A 21,355-nucleotide genomic window follows, 5' to 3' on the forward strand; every position below is an offset into this window, starting at 1 on the left:
CACGGCCACACAGCCCAGAAAACCCACAACAACCAAAAAAATGAAATCATTCATTCATTTAAAATATGATTTGATTGCAGGTGTTTGTGTGAGTGTTGTTAAGGCATATATAATTTTCAGGTGTTTGTGTGTGTTGTTAAGACATATAATTTCCCCCATTTGGCTAAAGTAACTGCTAAGCATGTTGAGATACACAGGTGTGACATTTCTAATTGCAATATGAACTAATTACAAAAATTAAAAAAAGAGAACACATTTTCAGTACTTTGGTTCATTGGGCACTATTTCAACAAGAGAAAATGAACAGGTTCTTTGTTAGAATATCTTTTCACTATTTTTCTCCCAGACAGGACCCAAAGTCCAAAATCCACAATATGCAAATACAATATCTAACTGTATCTTGGGTTAATCATGAGTTTAGTGGGTCAGCTTGTTCAAGGGCTCAAGCCATAGACTCTTTCGTGTTTGCCCAACTCTGGCTGTGGCCAGGCTCAATCTTTATACATTCAGACAGAAAGCAGCAAGAGTAAGCAAAAGCACAGTTTAGATGATGCAGCTGGCAGCAGCAGTGCTGTAGCGCCAAAGGGGTGGAGGGGGCAGTGACACCCTGGGTGGAGCAGTGGCAGAGATGTGGCCGAGCCACAGAGGGGGTATGGTGGGGGTGTTCTGGAGCATCCCGAGGTGGGCAGCACTGCGGCAGGGGCACATGCGCACCCCTGGTGCAGTTTCCCCTCGCTCCGCCCCTAGGTACCAGTGTTCCCTCTGATCTACTCTCCCTTCTCCTTTGGTCTTGGAATAACCAACTGCAATTTGTAGTGCTGTAGCATGATGTAGTGGTTAGAATATTGGACTAGGATCTGGGAGACCCAGGTCAAATCACCACTCCACTTGGAAGCTTACTGGGTGATGTTGTGTGAGTACAATGGAGGAGAGGAGATTTTCTGCCTCATTGGGTCTCCATTGAGTACAAATGAAATAAATTTTCAGTTAGTTTAATTAATATAATTGGTAAAGGCTGTAGGTGTCTCTGGATTTTTCAACTCATTTTTCTAAGCTTGTTTGGTTAATGACCTATCTCTAATAATAGACTGTATTCTAGCAGACATGTAGATCTGATGCATGATGTTGGAGCAGGCCACAAGCTACTTGCTTCAAAAGAGCGAGAGCTCTTTCACACATTCAGTGGCAGCAAGCCCAGACTTCCTACTAAGTGTACTTTCCTCAGGAATGCACAGCCAATTCTTGTATGCAAGTAGCAAAATTGAACTGATCTTCTGGAAAGGCACATGTATAGGTAGAGATTGTGTGTGAGATAGAAAAAGAGAGAGCTGGAGAGAATATATTCTGGGACATTAATTTAAAGAAACCTGTAGAAGCAGAAAATACTATAATGGCCAATGTCAAAAAGTCTTAAACTGAGACCAAATTATTTAAATGAGCGAACGTTGTATAAAAATGCAGATTTTGCTGCCTTGCATACAAGATGCATTTTCAGTCATTATACATGTAAAAGGTACTTTACGTTAGTAATTTATATCTACTGTAAAGACCTTCTCAAATTCCTTTAAGGATAAATGCTACTGGATTTCAGGAATCAGAGAATGGAAATGTTACGAAAATGTCCTGTTTTTAGCATCTGATATTTATGAGATATGTTTCCTATATATACATGACCTAGTGGAGGTAGTGATAACAAAGTACTGGCATTATTTATTCTTCCATTTATACAGTGAAACCTGTAATTGCATTTCAAACTCAGTATTTATAGAGTTTTTAACTTCTTATAGTACTGTGAAATAGAATTTTAATATCATATAGAAGCTATCACTTTTGAAATTTCTTTTCTACTTGAAAAGTGACCAAGGAAATCATTTAGCTGCATACAGGAGGGCTTGCATGTAGAAGGGTCACAAAAGTGTTCCAGCAAATGGCATAGATGTGCCTTTCTGGTGTTATTTGGGAAATTCTTTGGGAAATACCAGTCAGGAAGAAGATGCATGCTGTAAGTTGGCTCAAATATGGTGCCTTTTCCCTGACAGTCATCTTGTTTTGCAGGTGGGAAAGCACTCCATGGACTGCCTGCTCCTCCTCTTGTGGAGGAGGCATTCAGAGCCGCACAGTCTCTTGTGTAGAAGAGGACATCCAGGGCCTTGTCAGCTCTGTGGAGGAGTGGAAGTGCATGTACACTCCAAAGATGCCTATAGTCCAGCCCTGTAACATTTTTGATTGTCCCAAGTGGCTGGCACAGGAGTGGTCTCCGGTAACCATATCCCTTAAGTTATATTGTGTGTCTGCGTGTGTGCGTGTGCGTGTGCGTGTGTGTGTGTGTGTGTGATGGCCACCCTTTACTGACCTCGGTGCAGTTTTCAAGGCAAGTGATTAAGCAGAGGTGGTTTTCCATTGCCTTCCTCTGCAGGGTTTTCCCTGGTTGTCTCCCTTCCCAGTATGGACCCTGTTTATCTTTTGAGATCTATGAGATTGGGTTGTGACATGCTGCCGTTCCTCCCTCATTTTAACATACTGCAACTGAATCACTGAAGTTCTAATAAAGCTTGTGATCCTTTTAGTAAATATTCTTGAGGAAGAATGGTTGAGGCTATTTTAATCATTATGCAAAACAGCACAAAAAATAGCTGTTCTGGCACCCTTTCTGCAATATAATTAATTAAGATCACCTCTATCTAGAAAGTTCTAGCCTATTAATATGCTGAACTCCTTTACAATTCTGCACAACTTGAAATTTGATTGATTGATTGATTTATACTTTCAATTTATTGGTCACCCTCCTCCCAAAGGGCTCAGGGCGGCTTACAACAGGGCAGCTTACAATGCTGCTTATGACATAGAAGAAGCCATTTTCTAGCTGCAAGCAATTTTAAACTAGTGACAAATAGCACACCAGAGTGATCATGTGTGCCTACCACACAGAAAGTTCATAGGTACAAGGCAATACTGTTGCTTTTACTGTCTCTGTGGTCACCCCAATGTGTGCCCAGTTTGTGGATGACATAAGCAGATACGTTGTGTTTCTCCTGTGCCTGACTGCTGAGTTGTCAATGGTCTGTTCCACATAGCCTAAATAAGATGTTCTGGGGACACCAAGGCAGATTCCTCATGGGCCAAAAACAGTGGTGTGAAAACGGTGTGAAAACGGTATAAAGGGGTTTAAAACGGTGTTAAAGGATTTACACCATTTTCACACCGTTGTTTTTGGCCCATGCGGAATCAGCCTAAAAAAGGTGTTCTGAGAAGACACTCCACACAGCTTTCTTCCCAAGACATCCTCAAGGCGTCTTTTTTGGAGAACGCTTCAAAGTGCATCTTTCCCCCCCTAAGTTGCCTGCTAGACATCTCCTCCATAGCTGTGCAGAATGCTGAACTCAGGAGGCATCTTATTTTTTCCTGCCCAACCATTTTGCTCTCTGGTCAGTTTCACCCTTAACCAATAACCTCTAGTGCTTTGCTTCTGTGCCACAGAAGTGATTACAGATGAGACTGAAAAAGTCACAGGTGGCTGCTGGCCAAATACCAAGAACTAGACTCAGTGAGTGAGTGAAACTTAGAAAAGAGAGGGAAGGAAAGGGAAACTCCACACAAACTTCATATGCAATCCTAAATCGGTATGCCAGTCATCTATAAATCACATGCTCTGTTGGGTAGGCAAGTGAGAGAATCTGTTTCCAATTGTTGTTGGTAAATCCGGATTATCTGGATCAGAAAAGGCAAAAGGCCTTCTGTCACACAAAAACCGCTTCAGTCATTTAAGACCCCAGCCAAAATAGGTTTATGATGAAGCACCTCCTTTTCCCCTTCCTGACTCCTTTTTCCCACTATTATGAAGCTGTTGTGTAGAAGCACTCTCACTCTGTTCAGAGACACTAAATGGAAGGCCCTGAACAAGATTCATAAAGTATTCTTAAGTGGCATGTATAGTCATTTTAGGGAGCCAGCATGATATAGTGGTTCAAATCTAAATAACCCAGGTTCTAATCCCCACTTATGACATGGAAACTTGGTGGGGGACCTTGAGCTGGTCATGCAGTCTCAGCCTGCATGAGACTGCATGAGACTTTGTATGAGACTGCATGAGACTCTGTCTAATATTTGGGAGACTGTGGAGGAATACCAATGTCATGAAACAGATCACCTCCGAATGTCTCCTTGCCTTGAAAACCCTACTGTATTACCGTAACTCAGCTGTAACTTGACAGCAAAAAACAAATCATTATGGACTATTTTGGTTTTGATAATGCTGTATCTCAGAAGCTCAGCAGCAGAAGAAAAAACCTGGATGTCTAAATCATCAAACAAATTATTTAAGTAAATTTATTCTCCTGCGTCCATTGAGTCTAGGCACTGTTTCTACAAACACTTTTTCAGCCAGTAAGTCTGAAAATCTGTGGACGAAGTTGGCCCGGGGTGAATGTGAGACAATAATTGACAGGAGTTCTCCTCAAGGATGGGATGAAGAAGAGGAGTTCATGCAAGCATTGATTGTGCACTCTGATGAAGAGAACTTTGGGAGACTGGGGGAGGAATTTCAGGGTGATATTTGATTCAGTGGTTGGTGAAAGTCGATGTTCCTGAGTTAATTCTTGCAATGTTTTTCTCTTACTCTTGTGAATCCCCATCCAAGTCAGAACATGGGAAGTCAGTTGTAGACAACAGCTGTTGTCCCTAATAAGGATATAATATGCCTGTTCACATGAAAAGATTCATCCAGATGATGCATATGGGAAGTACAGAGCTTCCATGCACAGAACTCCCTATACATGCTGAACTGGAACATTAACTGGACCATCTCTATTGCCATTTATGATTGTAATGTATGATTATTTTCTCTTCCAGTGCACGGTGACATGTGGCCAAGGCCTCAGGTACCGAGTAGTTCTGTGCATTGATCACAGAGGGATGCATACTGGTGGCTGCACACCTAAAACAAAGCCTCATATCAAAGAAGAATGTATAGTTCCTACACCTTGCTACAAGCCCAAAGGTAACTGCAGATTCCTTACAAGTTCCCTCTCCCCATCAAGGGATCTGGCTGGATGGTCCCACTATTGAGCTGTGTGATGAAGAGCTGGTGTCTTGAACCTGATCTGAAACAGGACTATGCTGAGAATTTTTGAAGCTAGGGTTTTATTCAAATGAAGAATTTTTTGTTAGTTAATTCATTGATTAAATATGTATGAATTTGCATCTGAGGAAAAAAACTTTAAAAGCATGCTTAGATAGTGTTGCAGCAGGAAACGGACATTCCTTATTTTTTCTTGCATATGGGGGAATGCCTCATTTACGATGTCACTTTCTGTCAGTTTTTTAGGTATAAGTATTAACTGATATTTTTTTAAAAATCTGGTGAACTAGATCATTTTTAGCACTTTGAAATGATCAATGTAACTGATCAAGTGTACAATGGTAAGCAGATCTACTGAGGCGTAAGGCCCATTATAATCACTGGTGCTTCCTCCCAGGAAAGAGTTCTTAAGATTGCAGCATAATTGACTTTATTTATTTAATTCATTTGTACCCCACTTTTCTCCCAATGGGGACTCAAAGCAGCTTGCATTGTTCCCCTCTCCTCCGTTTTATCCTTGCAACAATCCTGTGAGAGGCTAGGCTGAGCAGGTGTGACTGGCCAAGGCCACCCAGTGAGCTTCTGTGGCATGAGTTGGGATTCGAACCCGGGTCTCCCAGATTATAGTCCAACACTCCTAAACACTACACCACACCGGCTGTCCATGTTGGAGACATAGAAACTAGGCTGAACACTTCCATGTGCCTTGGGTACAGGTTTTACTCTACCTGGTCCTGCAATCTTTTCCTGTACTAGTACCTTCCTCTTTAGTACATCTGTGCAGGAGAACACCATCTGTTTTTTTTTTACAAGGCTGTGCAATTTCTTTAAAAGGGCAAAAGGAAAACTGTAAAGCCTGACTTTCCATACCCATAAAAATAAGAATATGGTTTATAAACAGAAATATCTCTTTACGTACTTTGGTTAATGAAAGTGGTAAAATATAATTTAAAGTAAAAGTTATGTTGCCAGATTTGTGTCATCATTTGGGACCACTATTTGAGTACAAATCTTCCAAGTAATTTGGGGAGATGTGGTGGTAATATCTCTGTTCCTTCTCCTTCATTCCTCCTGCCCATAAGTTTACTCCATCATAGGACATGTGAAATAAGATCACCAGCTACACTTGCTATAATGTGCCAGAACTGCAACCATATCAAGGATTAACCAAAAAAAAGTATGAAAAAGTGACTTGTATCATACATACAATTAAAACTTGATTACTTTGCATAAACATCATTCTTTTCTAAGGGGTGGTACAACTTCTTTACCTAGTAGAAGTCCTAAACTTGTTCTCCACTTGTGTATCACAAATGAGGAAAAACAATTATAGCTTTAATTGTTTGCATTCGCTGGCAAAAAATCCATAGAGTATGCTTTCATAAAGTAGCACATTGAGACTTGCACAATATAAACACTGGCTGCTTGCATTAGCTTCTGTAACCCAATCTGTGTGTTTGTGGAAGGTATTTCATGCATACTTAAGATGGTTGCTAGTTATGGTGATCCTCCTTCCTGGCCCCACCCACTGGAGCCTGTGCCATCCCTCCTAACCCTTCCCAGGTGGTGCATGACCTGGGCTCTGCCCCAGGTTTTGGGAGGTGCGGTGTTTTGTACAGCCACTGGACCCACAGGGTGTCTGAGTGAGATAGCTGGCTGCTGCCTTATGGCCCCTCTGCCCACTCTTCCACACCAAGTACTCCTCCCTCTGACCCTTGCTCCATTTGCACCTTTCTTCCTCCTGGTTCTATGTCTACCTTGCTCTCTCCTACTTCTTCTCTCCAAACTCCTTCTCCCTCTGCGTCACTCTCTCTCTGCTTGTGCTCTATCATCCACCCTCCACCACCATCCTTCCTCCTTCTCCTCTTCTTCCACCTCTCCATCCTTTGCTTTCAGCCCCTTTTTATCTCTTCCCCTCCCTCCTTCCACCAATCTCACCCCCTGCCACCAGTTCGAATGTAGAGCTCTCCTTCCTGGTTAGACCCTGCCGAACCTCCCATTGGCCATTCATCCCCTGTGCCCACCTCCTGGGTGTGGGCTCCGTGCCTGGCTCGCCCATCCCTTCCCATCCACCGTTGGCACTTGCATGGCCTCTCGGGGTTCCCCTGAGTGGCTGAGTCTCTCCAGGGTCTTCTTCCAGCACTCTGGTGAGGCGGCCATGGCTCCTACAGCCAGATTTTCAGATTCTCTGTCCGTGCCCTCCCGACTGCTATGTTGTCCTTTTCCTGCACCCCATGGATGCTGTGCGCTCTTGCGGGGCTCCTGGGGACCTGGGAGCCGGCTGGGCCTCTCCAGATCCAGCCACAGCCTGTGTGTGCCCCTGCATGAGGTGAGTCTGGCAGGGCACGGGGTGCCAGCTCAGGGCTGAGGGGGAGTCCAGGGAGGGGCCTCCTACCTGACCCCAGACACTAGTGTTCACTTACTGTTTCATTCCCTTGTGCTGCACTGAATCTTGCTTTCAGGATTTTGTGATTTGGAAGGCATCTTGAAGGTCTCCAGCTGGATGGAGACCTTCTGGGAAAGCTTCAGAAAAGCTCTGCTGCATGGTAGAGTATTCCATATGCACTCCTTTGGATTCCAGCCTTGAAGACATATTGGCCATTTTCCCACTCAGAAATTAAAGCCAGATACAACCAGGTTTCAAAAGAAACCACACCTTTTCATTGTGGTTTCTCCCTCCCCACTGCAGCATGTGTCTAGTGAAGACTTTGATGTCTATCATGGATTCAAGCAACATAACACTCCCCATGAACATGCGATCTGCTCAGGGGGTCTGTTCTTCCTCATCCTGATTGGCTGTTGTATTGTGTTAGGGTGGGATTTTTTTTAAAAAAAACTTTTTTTCACGCAGCTACATCGCTACGCCCCTGATTGAAAATTCATGTTATTCTTCCCGTTTTTATGTTCAAACGTAGCTATGCATAAACAATTTATCAAAATCATTGTACTGTAGCTACATATTTACATTCCTTCATAGCCACACCCAGAGCGGCACCAAAAAAAGGCTGTGCGCGCTCTGCGCAAAGCCCACTGCGCTCTGATTGGCTGGAAGGTTTGAAGGGCATGAAGAATAAGCTGTGTCTGTTCCCGTTTCTCCCCACCGATCCGGCTTCGGAGCGTGATTGGGAAAAAAGGTGCACTTCAATGCAGGTTCTGAAAAAACACAGGATAAGGGGGGGAGCGTGTGCCAGAACCGGGATGAATCCATGTTCAGCACTTAAGTGGTGGGGAGTTCTTGTTTAAACCATGTTTTTTCACATGAGTATCACTCGATAAATTGACCGTGGGGAATTGACCATTCTTGGACTCAATCTGTTTTGAGTTTGTTGAATCAACTCATGCTGGTTCATGAAGTTAAGGGGACAAAAACTTGATTATAACTAGTGGCATTTTTTTCCAGCAAAAAGCTAGTCAAAAAAATCCAAGGAACACTTTAACATCTTGTGCTGAAAGTAATCTAGGGCCCTCCCAGTCTGGTTTTATGTTCCTTTAATCTGTATTTGTGAAATTGTTATAGATTGTCATTGGATGTTCTAGTCTTTTTCTTCTTATCCTTAAAGGACTAGTACAGATCTAGGTTGTTCTTGTGTCCTCCAGGCTAATCCAGATTTATGTTCCCATGAGAGCATTGTTTGACTGTTAAAACTGTATTTTTTTATGTAAGACACTTTGAATGTATATATTTGGGACCAATTTCAGAGAGGGGGAATGCAGAATTGTACTGTTCTATTTCAAAAGTGACAGGAAAAGTATTCAGCTCATTCTCTGAATCCACATAGTTGATGAACAGATAAGTTCTCAGTGGAAGGGCACTGCTGAACTATTTTAGCATTCTTTTGTTTCTTTTGTATCACTGATTATATCTGGGTTTCCTTCTATGACGTAATAAGCCATCAAAGTGGAGTTTGATATAGCATTTTCAGACAGTAAGAGTTAAGGTTTTATATTAGACCCTCCTTTTATCATTTTACCTTTGACCAACCTGTGAGGGGAGGGGTATCAAAGTCCACAAACCTGGATTTGGACTATCTTATTCATCATGAGATAGACATAGCTGTTCTTTCCACCTCACCTCACCACACACACATACACATACACAAAATGGGGTGGGGGTAAAAGGGTATCTCTTTCATGAGGCAATGCATCAGTTCCACATCATGGAGCACATGTACCACCATGGCTATCTGAGCACAGCACATAGAGATACTTCTCTACAACATTCCTTCCAGTATACAAGCCCCTCCCCTTCATTTTATACACTAGCTGTCTCTGCATGCACTGCCATCATCTTAATGAATGGCATTTTTCTGGTATAAAATAATTCACAAAATAAGCTTATTTTACAAAAATCATTCAAGATATTACAGCTGTCCTCTTTTCTTCTTGTTCCCCAGAGAAGCTTCCTGTTGAAGCTAAATTACCATGGTACAAGCAAGCCCAGGAACTGGAAGAAGGATCAATGGTAACAGAAGAGCCAACGTAAGTTTTAAAATGTCATTTCCTGAACCTGTAATAGTCAGGGTTGGTATTTGAGCAATTCTTTAAAATAATATTTTGCCCATGGGATCTACTCTTATAATTCTTGAGCAGTCTTACATTCCATTGAATTTGGGTATTTTTATACATCCCATAGCCCTACTTAACCTAGAATTGTTACTGACTGATTTGTGTCTTCTATGAAGAGCTGGCCCTGTGGTGTAGCTGTGAGTGTACATGGTGATTCACTGGGGCTTGTTTTTATGATCCTCTCAGTTTGCAACAGCTGTGGTTTCTAATCAACTCATTCTGCCTTTCCTCCTGTAGGTAAAGTGTTTTTGCGTCTGCTGGTGGTATTTGTTTATTTTGGTTAATGTAAATTAGTGAATCAGAGGTGGTTCAAAAGTTCACTTGCTGAGGTTCCATCTGTTATATAACTGTATGTATACTGTCACATAATTGTACTTCGGAATGCTCATTTGTTTGAAGGTAGCTGAATACCAAATGTGGCCACTTCAGAGAGAAGGCTTCTGTCCTAGGCTAGCAAAGAGCCAATACAGTTGTTGCAAGGGCTACTGGAATGCCAATCATTATGGTGAGTTTCTTATCCCTCAGCCACGTTGTTTAGAACAACACCATCTGAACAAAGGATATTTCATTATGAGTTTCCTGCAAGATGCCTATATCAGAATAATTGTTGACTTCAGAAATGCCTGACAAGCAACCATTTGTAGAGTTTTTATTTTTCCTTCTTTTTTTCCTGCCTTAAAATGTGGAAATAGAGGGTGTAAAAGTTTTAAAAATCAAGCCTCGGTCATTGCACAGTGTTGTGTTGAATGACCAAATTGAAAAAAATGTGGTCCAGTTCCTAGGATAACAAGAAAGCAGGCCCAAGAAACCCAAGACTGGCCCATATACACAGCAGAATAAGATAGTGAGCTGAGGTGAAAAAAAATGAACGATGCCACTTTTGATTCCAGATAGGGAAGCACATTTTTTAATGCTGCAACAGTGAGTAGGCTAGGCTTTCTCACCACTAGTCATCTGCTTGTAGGGAGTTTTGACATTGGGAGCATTAAAAAAGTTATTCCCCCACTTGCAATATGATGTAACCATCACTACACCATCTTTGGCTTCTCCCTCCTAATTCTGCTGCTCATGTAAACCAGGCCACAATGAGATTCGAATGTCTATGTAATTTATATTTGGGGGGGGGGGGTGTTGTCTAAAGAATACAAAGGCATTTGATTCACTTGAGTTTTTTCTGTAGGAAAAATCTGAAGAACAGTAAGAGTGGCATAGCCAGAGGGATTAAAAAGTGGCATAGTTAGAGGGATTAAAATTCAGTTAATATTACATTTATGAAATTATGGACTTTTTATCTGGAAGGTATCTGAAAGTCCAACGCTGCTGAATTATAACATCTTTCCTGATAGTATGTGGAAATATAATAGGTCAAACAGACTGGCTCATATTGGAAATATCTGAAGGATGAGGAATAACTGCTTTCAAACAAGCAGATAAATTAAAACCAATTGAAATGCTTCAAGCAAATGCACCATAATAGGAAGGCAACCCCTTCTTTCACTCCTGAGTACCCACCCAACCTGATGCACTTTTGCTCCAGTGACTCATTTGAAAAACCACACAAGCTTTTCTTCCATGCATATTAACTTGGAATGTCTACCATTCTAGTTCTGTACCTGCAGTCCTTAGGATGAATTAAAATCATCACTCAGAATGAAAGCATTTATTGATAGAGGGAGAATAATCCAACTTTTAGGCATATCATTGAGTTGGCTTTCCTGAGAGCCTCACTGTACATGAACTAGATAGTTATAAGAAAGTTAATCTACATTATGTGTTACTGAATAATGGTCTCCAGAAGGTGGTATGTAAAAATGAGGATTTCATCATAGTGGTGGGGAGTCTATTATTTTAAAATCTCCCAGATAAATTTTTGTTAGTGTATAAGAAACAAGTCACAATCAAAAACTCTGCACGGGCCAACAACACCGCTGCAGAGCCAGTAAAAACACCAGTTGTGGGGAGAACTTCACACGGCTGCTGCCCCTGAAATGAGGCAGCACCATGCTTTTTCTCCCCAACCAGTATTTTTGAAACTCACTAAATGAGCAAGTTTAAAAAATCAACACAGATTTGCATCTGGTGCAGAGTGAACAGCACTGGGTGGGAGGTGCCACTTTTAGGCACATCCTTTTTTTAAAAAAAAATTTACCTTCTTTCCCTGGGCAGTTCCGCAGGGACAAGGAGATATGCCCCAGCGGCACTCCGACCCCTGAGGTGTGGCCGGGCCGTGGGGGCATGTCTCCTTGTCATTGCAGAGCTGTGCAGGAGAGAGAAGGTGCTTTTTTTTAAAAAAAAGGACACATCTCCATTCGGAGGTGCTTTCACGGGCCACAACAGCTCCGGGGTCGCCCACGTGGAACCATGTGAGTGACCCCAGGTCTACACTGGCATCATTTATCCTGGTGTAGAGCTGCTTCACTGGCCTGTGTGGAGTGGGCCTAAGATTCCTCCAAAAGCAGAAAAATAAAAACTTAAAACATTCTGGAAGGAAAAAGTCTTTCCTTACTGTAACAGGTCACAACTGAGCCATCAGAGTTAAATGCATCATATAGTACACCCCATAAATTTGTCCATCTGAGTTTTAAAACCAATGAGGTCCTTAGCTTCCATGACCATTCCAGGAAACTATTTCAAGTTTTTACTCTACTGATGATTAGAAATCTTTTTTTTTCTGATCAACTGTTGAAATATATTAGTGGCTTACTCCAACAGGAAGAATTATGCCTCTCTTTGTACATGAGGAATCATTTTATTTAGCAAGTTGAAGAGCTTGAATAGCATTATCTTTATTTGATTTCTGAGCTCCCTGTAAAGCAGTACAAACCCACATAAAAACTACATCTTGGCATAGTAAGGAATGGATTGTATGAAGGGAAGGCTTGAATAGGAATAGGTGTCAGTCCAAAGAATAAATTTATGATTTTCATGCATCTCCAAGTATTGTTTGTCACTATTCATCTAGTATTCATCTAGTATTCATCAGACTGAAGTATTACAAGTGAGAAAAAGAAAGTTACAAAACAAAATAAAACAAATGCGTGCCTTAAGATTTTCTCATGGGGGTCCGATATTTCATTCCAAGAATGGCAAAAGGAAATTCAATCTGTTGCAACAGTTGTAAGTTGGTCAGGAAAGTCAGTTAGAGCTGGAAGGAAGTATGTATGTGCTCTGGCAGTATGAAAGCATCAGTAAATCTGAGAGAATGGGGGACTTTTAAAAAACAGTAATTTAGATGAAACTGAGTTATATTTTACAATGTATTGAATATGTACAATCTTCTGCATCGTGAAATACACATAAAAAGGAAGTTGCTGTGTAAATTAAGTGAAAGTATGAAGGTCAGCCTGCCATTCACCTGTTGGAGTTTGAAATCCTCCAGGCATTACCACATGTCTCCAGGCTACAGAAATCAGTTAATTTCCTTGTAGGGAATGGCAGTTTTGGAAAGTGAACTCTATGGTATTATCCCCCCCCCCAAGCTCTCTCCCTCCCCCCAAACTCCATCATCCCCAGACACCACCCCCAAATCTCTAGAAGTTTCCCAAGATAGAGTTGGCAACTTTACTTCTTAAAGTGAAGACTTTAAGAAGCTTCAAGTGTTGCACAAATGATGGAGGTAGGGAGAGAAGTCTGATTGACAGTACAATCCTAAGTCGAGTTACATCGTTTTATGCCCATTTACATCAATGGATTTAGAGGAGATATAATTCTGTTTAGAATCACAATGTAAATCAGGAACTTTTATCAGAAACTTCTATCATTCTTTCCTTTTGTATCTGCTCCTGGAGCATGTGCATCTCACAATGGAGGAGATGCTTGGGGACCTCCTTCACCATCCCCTAGAACAGGGGTCGGGAACCCGCGGCTCACGAGCCGCATGCGGCTCCTTCCCGCTTGTACTGTGGCTCCTGGCATGGCTGCCCCTTCCAGAGGCGTACCAGGGCCAAATGGTGCCCGGAGACCAAAAAACCCTCCGGGCACCCCCCCCGCGGAGCCCCGCTTACTCACAAGTAAGCGTGGCGCCTTACTCGCGAGTAAGCACTGCAGCGCTTACTTGCGCAGCCTGGCCTCCTCAGCAGCCACCCCGACTTACCCAGGCTAGTTCCAAGCTGCCGTTCCAGCCTAGGCAGCCATTAGTTTCTATGACTTTCTTTAAAGAGAAAGTTCTCCCAAAAGATTGCTTTTAAAGGGGAAAGCAATCTTTTAATCAATCTTTGGAGAATTGCCCTTCTTAAGAAAGTCACATAGAGGCTGGCTGCCAGAAGCCGAGCCTCAGAGCCTGCCCTGGGAGGGTGAGGGGAGGAGGGGAATGACGGCTGGCATGCCAGCTGGCGGGAGTGGGGGGTAAGGGTGGGGGGCAGGAGCCTGCTGGGGAGGAGGCACTTTCCCCCTGTTCTGGAAGGGGGGAGGAGGTGCTCTGCTGTCGGCGGCAGCTGGAGCTGCAGAGCTAGGGCTGGCTGGGTGTGGGGCAGGGTGGGGGTAAGCGCCGCGAGGCGGGGGTAAGGCTCCCCAGCTGCTGCCACCGGGTCCAAATGGCTCTTTGGGTAGCAAAGGTTCCCGACCCCTGCCCTAGAAGATACGTATGTCATTCATAGGTCCTGTGTGTACCACTTCTGTATTACATGTAAATCCAGTGTTGGTGCCATATCAAAAATTATTCTGTAATTATTGTACAAGGTAAAGTGTGAAGAAATGGGTCCATTAGATATAAAAACTTGTGATGCTTTAATTGTAATTACATTCCCAAGGAGATTTAATGTGTGGCTTTTAACTGAACATACATGAGCATAAATGGAACATATGGAGCTAAATTAGACCATTGGTACATAACAGTCAGTACTGTCTACTTAGACATTATCTACTGCCTGGTCCTTTTGGCTGGAGATGCCACAGATTAAATGAAAGCAAAAGCTCTTCCATGGCCCCTCCCAAGTTTTTTTGTCTCATAAAGCTTGTTTTTGATACAATAGAAACACACTCTTGTGAAGATGACCTGTGTCCGATTATAATAATTTCAGCAGTGGAGTTCAGAAAGGAATATAGAATATTACACTCTAGATAATGTATGTGCATATATTAATATGTATAGTGGGTAAATTCAAGTGTGAGGATGGATGGATGGATGGATATGGATGGATAGATGGATAGATGGATAGATATGGTTGGCTGTTGAATATATGGCTCCAATGTTGTAATACACTTCATATTTAGCATATTTAGTTTGTTATAGGCAAGTGCCAGAAACACAAGTGAATCTGTTTTTATTTATTTCACATTTGGATTCTCAGTTTGTGGATTCTTGCAGCTTTCTCTTCACCATTAAACCTCTTTTCTAAATATGTATTTAACAAATTATAATTACCCTTCAACTTATAAGTATTGTCAGCATGTGTATCAAATGGGGATCACATTGCTTACATTGGAATGGGATGATTTGAATCACAGCCCGCATTTCTGCTGGAAAGTACTTAAAAACTAAGCCAGAAGGAGTCACAGCTCCAGAAAGAGACAATAACCTTATTGGCAGAAGACTAGATCTAAATGTTGATAATTAATTTTGACATTTTGACATTGTACTAGAAAACTCCTAATTTGCTTTGTGGAGTTATTGTGTTCGCTTTCAAATGTTAGTGGAAAAGATTTATAAATAGAAATACGGCTGGAGTTTTACAAGGGCTCTGGGATAATATAGAAAATATGGAATATAATTGTAAAATATTTTGATAAAATGCCAAAATTCTAAACTCCATGGATTAAAAATAGGAGACTTCAGACAGGAAAGAGAAAAAAGATGAAAGAAAAAACATAGTTACTCAGGCTCATTCCGCACATGCAGAATAATTCACTTTCAAACTGCTTTCAGTGCTCTTTGAAGCTGTGCAGAGTGGCAAAATCCACATGCAAACAGTTGTGAAAGTGGTTTGAAAACGCATTATTTTGCGTGTGCGGAAGGGGCCTAAGTGTAATTGTTCCTTTGCAAAGACATTTTCCCTTCTGTAAAATGGGAATAGTAATATTTTGGAAATGAGCCCTATGGCACAGAGTGGTAAGCTGTAGTACTACAGTCAAAGTTCTGCTCACAACCTGAGTTTAATCCCAACAGAAGCAAATTTCAGGCAGCCAGCTCAAGGTTGACTCAGCCTTCCAACCTTACAAGGTCAGAAAAATGAGTACCCAGCTTGCTGGGGATAAAGTGTAGATGACTTGGGAAGGAATGACAATCCACCTTGTAAATGTTAGTCTGCCTATTAAATGTAATGTGATGTCACCCCATGGATCAGTAATGACCCAATGCTTGCACAGGGGATTACCTTGACCTAATATTTTGGAGTATTACAGATTAAAGGTACTTTGCTAGGAGAAGATGAATTGTTATCACCTTTAACTCCATTCTAGGATTCCAAGGGCAACAGAGCCATACGTGAATTATCAGGAATATGATATTTTGGTAGAACAGCTGAATTAAGGGTCAGCTTTTATTGCCACTCACGATTAGAAATGAGAAAGAGCTTCATGTTCAGGATTCATATTAAAACCTCTTGAGCTCTGAACTTTTAATAGTCTACTTTGGGACTATTTTTAGTGACAATTAAAGCATGTCTGAGGGGAAAAAATCCCATCTCTTAATTCTTCTCATATATTAATCAGTCAATAGACTTTTTGATCAAATGTTAATGGGGCAGTAAAGACAAACACTTGCATACAAGTTGAGGTTTCAATGAGAACTATGTGCTACTTGATTCACTAATATGATATCAAGTGTGGAGTGCATACCAAGGCAATCGGCATCCTGTCATAGCCAAGGGACTTGAAAGATTGAGCCCAGAAGTACATCTGCTCCTGATTAGATATGTGTGTGGGGGGTGATATTCTAGTGAATATAAAAGATGGAAAATATAACTAATTGAGGAAATATACATGGGGGGATTTGATTAGAAATAATTCTCCCTGAGATTCTATTCCCCCTCCCCCAGTTCAAAGTGTGTTTTAAAGAAAGAAGCATTAATTCACCTCTGTGTAAAACACACTGAGTTCCTTCTTCCTGGTGGATTTTCTTGCCATTTGATCACACCAATGTTTTTTAAAAAAAAAAAAACAGTATGAAAAGGAGAATAATGAATGTCTGCTCTGTTTTTCATATTTTTATGCATCACTTTTTCATTGTGCCTGATTGCAGACCCCTTATATAAGTTGGAATCAGAGGCACCAGTCATCAAAATGGAGGAAAGCACGGGCTGTATTAGTTTTCATATAATTTGTTTTGTTGGAAGGTTGGTGAGGTGGGGTAGGAGGGAAGGTGTTTAAAAGATTTCACTGTGTACCTCTTGAAAAATACTTTTGCATGTTAACATGATAGCCAGCTTTTAACATTTTGCAATAAATAACCTGGTGTGAGCAGTAAAAAACAGAAAAACAAGAGAGGGCAAATGTGATATCTGGATACCAGATGGCATCGAGTAAGTGATGGGGCTGATTCAATTACGGAAATTCCTGGCATGCATCTATTTGAGCAGAACCCACAGAGAATGACTTATCTGTAGAAAGGCCACTAGACTAGCATCACCCAGAAAACACTGCTAAATGTTAAGCCAGACTTTTAGAAGTACTTTCTTCATATTTTCTGCTGGAAGTTTCGAAGGGGATACATTCTCCGATATAAAGAAACACTCCATCATATCATTTATAACATTTTTACAAAAGTATGTGTTTCATGATTATCACAAAATATTAAAATATTTATAAGACCTAATCCCATCGGACATTTCCTGTCATGGCATTCCACACCACATTATAGGAAATGCTCTTGCTCTTCTCAATATACTTTTGTTTGTTCCTGGCCTGGGTCATTGTTGCTAGTGGCAGCTTACAGTTTCATGGTTTTTCTTAGTATCCTGGAGCTAAACTTCATATGATGGCAAACGAATGGCTTTCAGCAATTGTGAAATGTGAAGAAGCTTTAATAGAGAAATATGTAGGGGCTGTACATTACAATAAAGCTGTCACCTTGCATCTTTTTTTTTCTTTTTGGTTTGCTGACACATTGCTTGGTGAAGCGCTATTTTTCCTCTTTCCTCACTCTTCCCCTCCTCATTGGTTGGCAGAGGGGAGAAAAACAAAACACCATGTTATCAGGACACAACTGAGTTCTTCTAGAAATGAAAAGAAATGAACAAAGGAGCAAGATAGACAGTTTTTATTTTTGGTGGCACCTGCATGTTTACCATCAAGTCTAGTTTGGTTCTTGGGGTGTACCTAGTAATAATATTCTAAACTTCCCCTTGCCCCAGTGTAAGGTGATAAATGTCTGCCTTCTATCTACTGTGCCTGTGTGGTTTTCAAACATTTGAAAAAATATTGTGTTTTTTTTTGACGTCCTGGAGTGTTTATGTATTTTTCCAGAAAGATAAAAATAGTGCAAGGTTCCGCTATCTGCAGCAGCCCTTCCCTGCCACCTTTTTGTTCCTGCAGGCCATGAGCTCCTGCCCCATTCTACCATGCATTGACACACAAAGCTCTCAGAAAGAAGCTCTTTCTTGGCTACTGCTACTAGAGCAAAAGATCCTCCTACTTTCACCATTTTTGCACAGAGGTCTTTCTCCTGTTGGCACCACTCCTAATCACTGGTAGGTTTCTAAGAAGAATTCTGTATTTTGAAGTCACAGTTTTAGAAGATTACATGAAAATACACTGTGCATTTAGCTCATCATACTCTTCCCCCTGTAAATTGGGCCATAGGGTCATCATGAAGAGCCAGCGTGGTGTAGTGGTTAAGAACAGTGGGCTCTAATCTGTAGAACTGGGTTTGATTCCCCAGTCCTCCACATGAGTGGAAGACTCTCATCTGGCAAACTGGATTTGTTTCCCCGCTCCTACACACGATGCCTGCTGGGTGACCTTGGGCTAGTCACAGTTCATTCAGAACTCTCTCAACCTCACCTACCTCACAAGGTGTCTGTTGTGGGGAGAAGGGAAGAAGTTTGTAACCTGCCTTGAGTCTCCTTAAAGGACAGAAGGGTGGGGTATAAATCCAAACTCCACCTCTTCTCCATCATCATCATCATTGCAAGTTGCTAAAACCTAGGCTTTTTTTTTTGCAATAATTTACATGATAACCATGTAGCATTGTGCAAACTAGGGATCTGATCACTGAAGTCTATCTCATCACTTTTGCACATGACAAAGGAATGGTTATGTTTCTTAGCAAATGTAAACATCCCTTCAGGGAATCTTAATGAATCTGGTCAAACAGCCACCAAGAAAACGAAGAAGAGTTTGGATTTATATTCCCCTTTTCTCTCCTGTACAGAAACTCTAAGGGGCTTATAATCTCTTTCCCTCCCCACTCTCAACTTATAGCCTGTGAGATGGGCGAGGCAGAGAGAGTTCTGAAGAACTGTGACTAGCCCAAGGTCACCCAGCTGACATGTGTTGGAGTGCACAAGCTAATCTTGTTCACCAGATAAGCCTCCACAGCTTAGGGAGCAGACCGGGGAATCAAACCCGGTTTTCCACATTAAAGTGCACCTACTCTTAACCACTACACCATGCTGGCACCAAGAATTAGAGCTGGTGACATAGCCTTCTAAGATGAGCAGAGGTGAAGCTGGGTCATACTGCGCCCGGTGCAGACTCTGAGTTTTCCACCCCCTGCGCCCCGCCCCCACACAAACACACTTACTTTCGTTCAGCCTGAAAGTGCAGGCTGGAAAAAGTGGCCTATTCACTTGAGGCTGAAAAACAGCCTGGTGGAACTACACTTCCCAGGAAACCTTGGGGATTGCAAGGTCTCTTGGGAAGTATAGTTCCCACCAGGCCATTTTCAGCCTCAAGTGAACAGACTGCTTTTCCAGCCTCCACTTTCAGACTGAACTAAGGTAAGTGTGTGGGAGGATGTGCCGTGGGGGGGGGGTGCCACGGGAGGGGAAGGGGGCGATTTTCCGCACCCCCAGGCACGCACCTGTTGCAATGCGCATCCACCCCTATCCCCTGGTAGCTCCACCTCTGAAGACGAGTGCGCAATTTCTGTGTGTAAGTGTATGAAAAGAAAGTGCAATGTGAGTTGTTGGAAGAGACAGAGAAGGGAAAACAGAGCACCTGCTTGCAGTTAGCGAAAGCATCTTGAGGGAAGGATACAGGAGCTCTCTGGGGATCTGATGCAAGATGGTTATTCTTTGCAAGTTGTTTAAAAGTTCTTAGCTGCCTCTCATTTTCATTCTGCATTCCGTCAACCAGTTTTATACGTATAATTTCTACTTGTGATCTATTGCCCAGTGAAACAATTTGGAAAATTCTTAACGGATTGGGCATTGGATCAGCACTTGAGCTTCTTTGTTTTTGGCTTGTCGATTTCTCTTACCTGCATTTCCCCAAAACTTTGAGTTTTTACTGTTGTTCCTTTCTGTAGAGGATTTTAAAGATAAGTGAATTTAATTGTTCCGTGCCAAAACAAAATGTGGACATTCTCACCACTAGTATCTGTTTAAAACAGAGTCCATTATGTTGCTTTTATAAATGAGGTGATCTTTATCTGAGGAACCATATTTTTAACAACAAACCTGTTGAACCTGAAGCATGTTCATCTTTACAAGTTAAAAAGAACTCAGACCTTCCTATCTGAAGAAAACTGGGTTTATAAAACAATTGGGCAAAACCTCACTTCGAAAGGAAAGATTATGCGGTTTTAAAAAAGTTTTTTAAAAGTTATTTTCACTGGGAATAGATAGGTTAATACGTTTGTCGATCCACAAATAATTTGAATGACTTTTAGATGTAGTTTTCCTTTCACTGGCCATGATCCAGAGACATATCTCAGTTCATCTGGCAGTGATTCCGCTAGGATCCATCCCAAGGATAACAAGCTCTTTGGCAGTTCCTGGGAGGCTGTGCCATTACAGGAAAGGATCCCTCATAATCCATAATGCATGCCATACTATTGATTGTGCTCTCATATAACAACATTCTGGATTGTGTTAGAGGTTTTCATTGAATTGTTTGGTACAAATGAAGTCATTTTCCAGATTAGAATTGTTGGGATTGCTATATTTACTACAAAGACATTTGAATCAAAATATATTGTGGCAGAGGGCAACTGATGGAGGGGTAGGATAGAGAATTATAACACCATGAGCATTGTTGCGAAAGTGAGTGAAGGCAATATTTTCTCTATTCTCTTGCGCGCGCACATACACACAGTGTTAAATGGTACATTTATCCAATGAATCTGATCAGCAGGATGGTCAGGATAAATGAAAGGAAATCATTAGTCTCGCAAGGTCCAAAATGGAATTAATTGCATTAAAATATGGCAATAGCCTCTTGTGCGGTTTGCTGTTTTAAAAAAGATGATGCAGATTCATAGAGAATATGTTGACCAAGATAACAAAATGTGAGTTTTCTGTGTCGGTTGGAATCAGTATGATTGCCTAGATGAACTTTGAGTTTATGCAACAAAGGAACTATGTTGTAAACTGCAAGAAGGTTTTTATATGAGACAGTATCAAAACATGTGATCCAGACATTCTTGGGTGGTATAATCCTGTGAGGAATGTACCATCTGCTTCTGATTGTTTGAACTGGTGGGTGCTATAGAAGGTGCAGGAGCCCAAAATAGAATATCGTTTAGACTTATGTGTTAGGTCTAGCTTAGTCAACCAGTGATACATTTTAACAGGCCAGACATTTGATAACCCCTTCCCATTTTCTAAATTCTAT

At 41.6% G+C, this 21,355-nt stretch overlaps 1 protein-coding gene across 1 annotated transcript in view; it reads left to right on the plus strand.

Annotated features, from left to right (window-relative positions):
• The window catches only part of ADAMTSL1 (ADAMTS like 1), a 569,359-nt gene that overhangs the window by 437,065 nt on the left and 110,939 nt on the right, over positions 1–21,355 (plus strand). Inside the window, exons 13-15 of the mRNA XM_048504173.1 lie at positions 2,056–2,260; positions 4,849–4,996; positions 9,472–9,556. Of these exons, the coding sequence (XP_048360130.1) occupies positions 2,056–2,260; positions 4,849–4,996; positions 9,472–9,556 (438 nt within the window). The remainder of the gene's footprint in view (positions 1–2,055; positions 2,261–4,848; positions 4,997–9,471; positions 9,557–21,355) is intronic.

This window comes from Sphaerodactylus townsendi, linkage group LG07 (assembly GCF_021028975.2).
Source record: "Sphaerodactylus townsendi isolate TG3544 linkage group LG07, MPM_Stown_v2.3, whole genome shotgun sequence".
Taxonomy (NCBI): domain Eukaryota; kingdom Metazoa; phylum Chordata; class Lepidosauria; order Squamata; family Sphaerodactylidae; genus Sphaerodactylus; species Sphaerodactylus townsendi.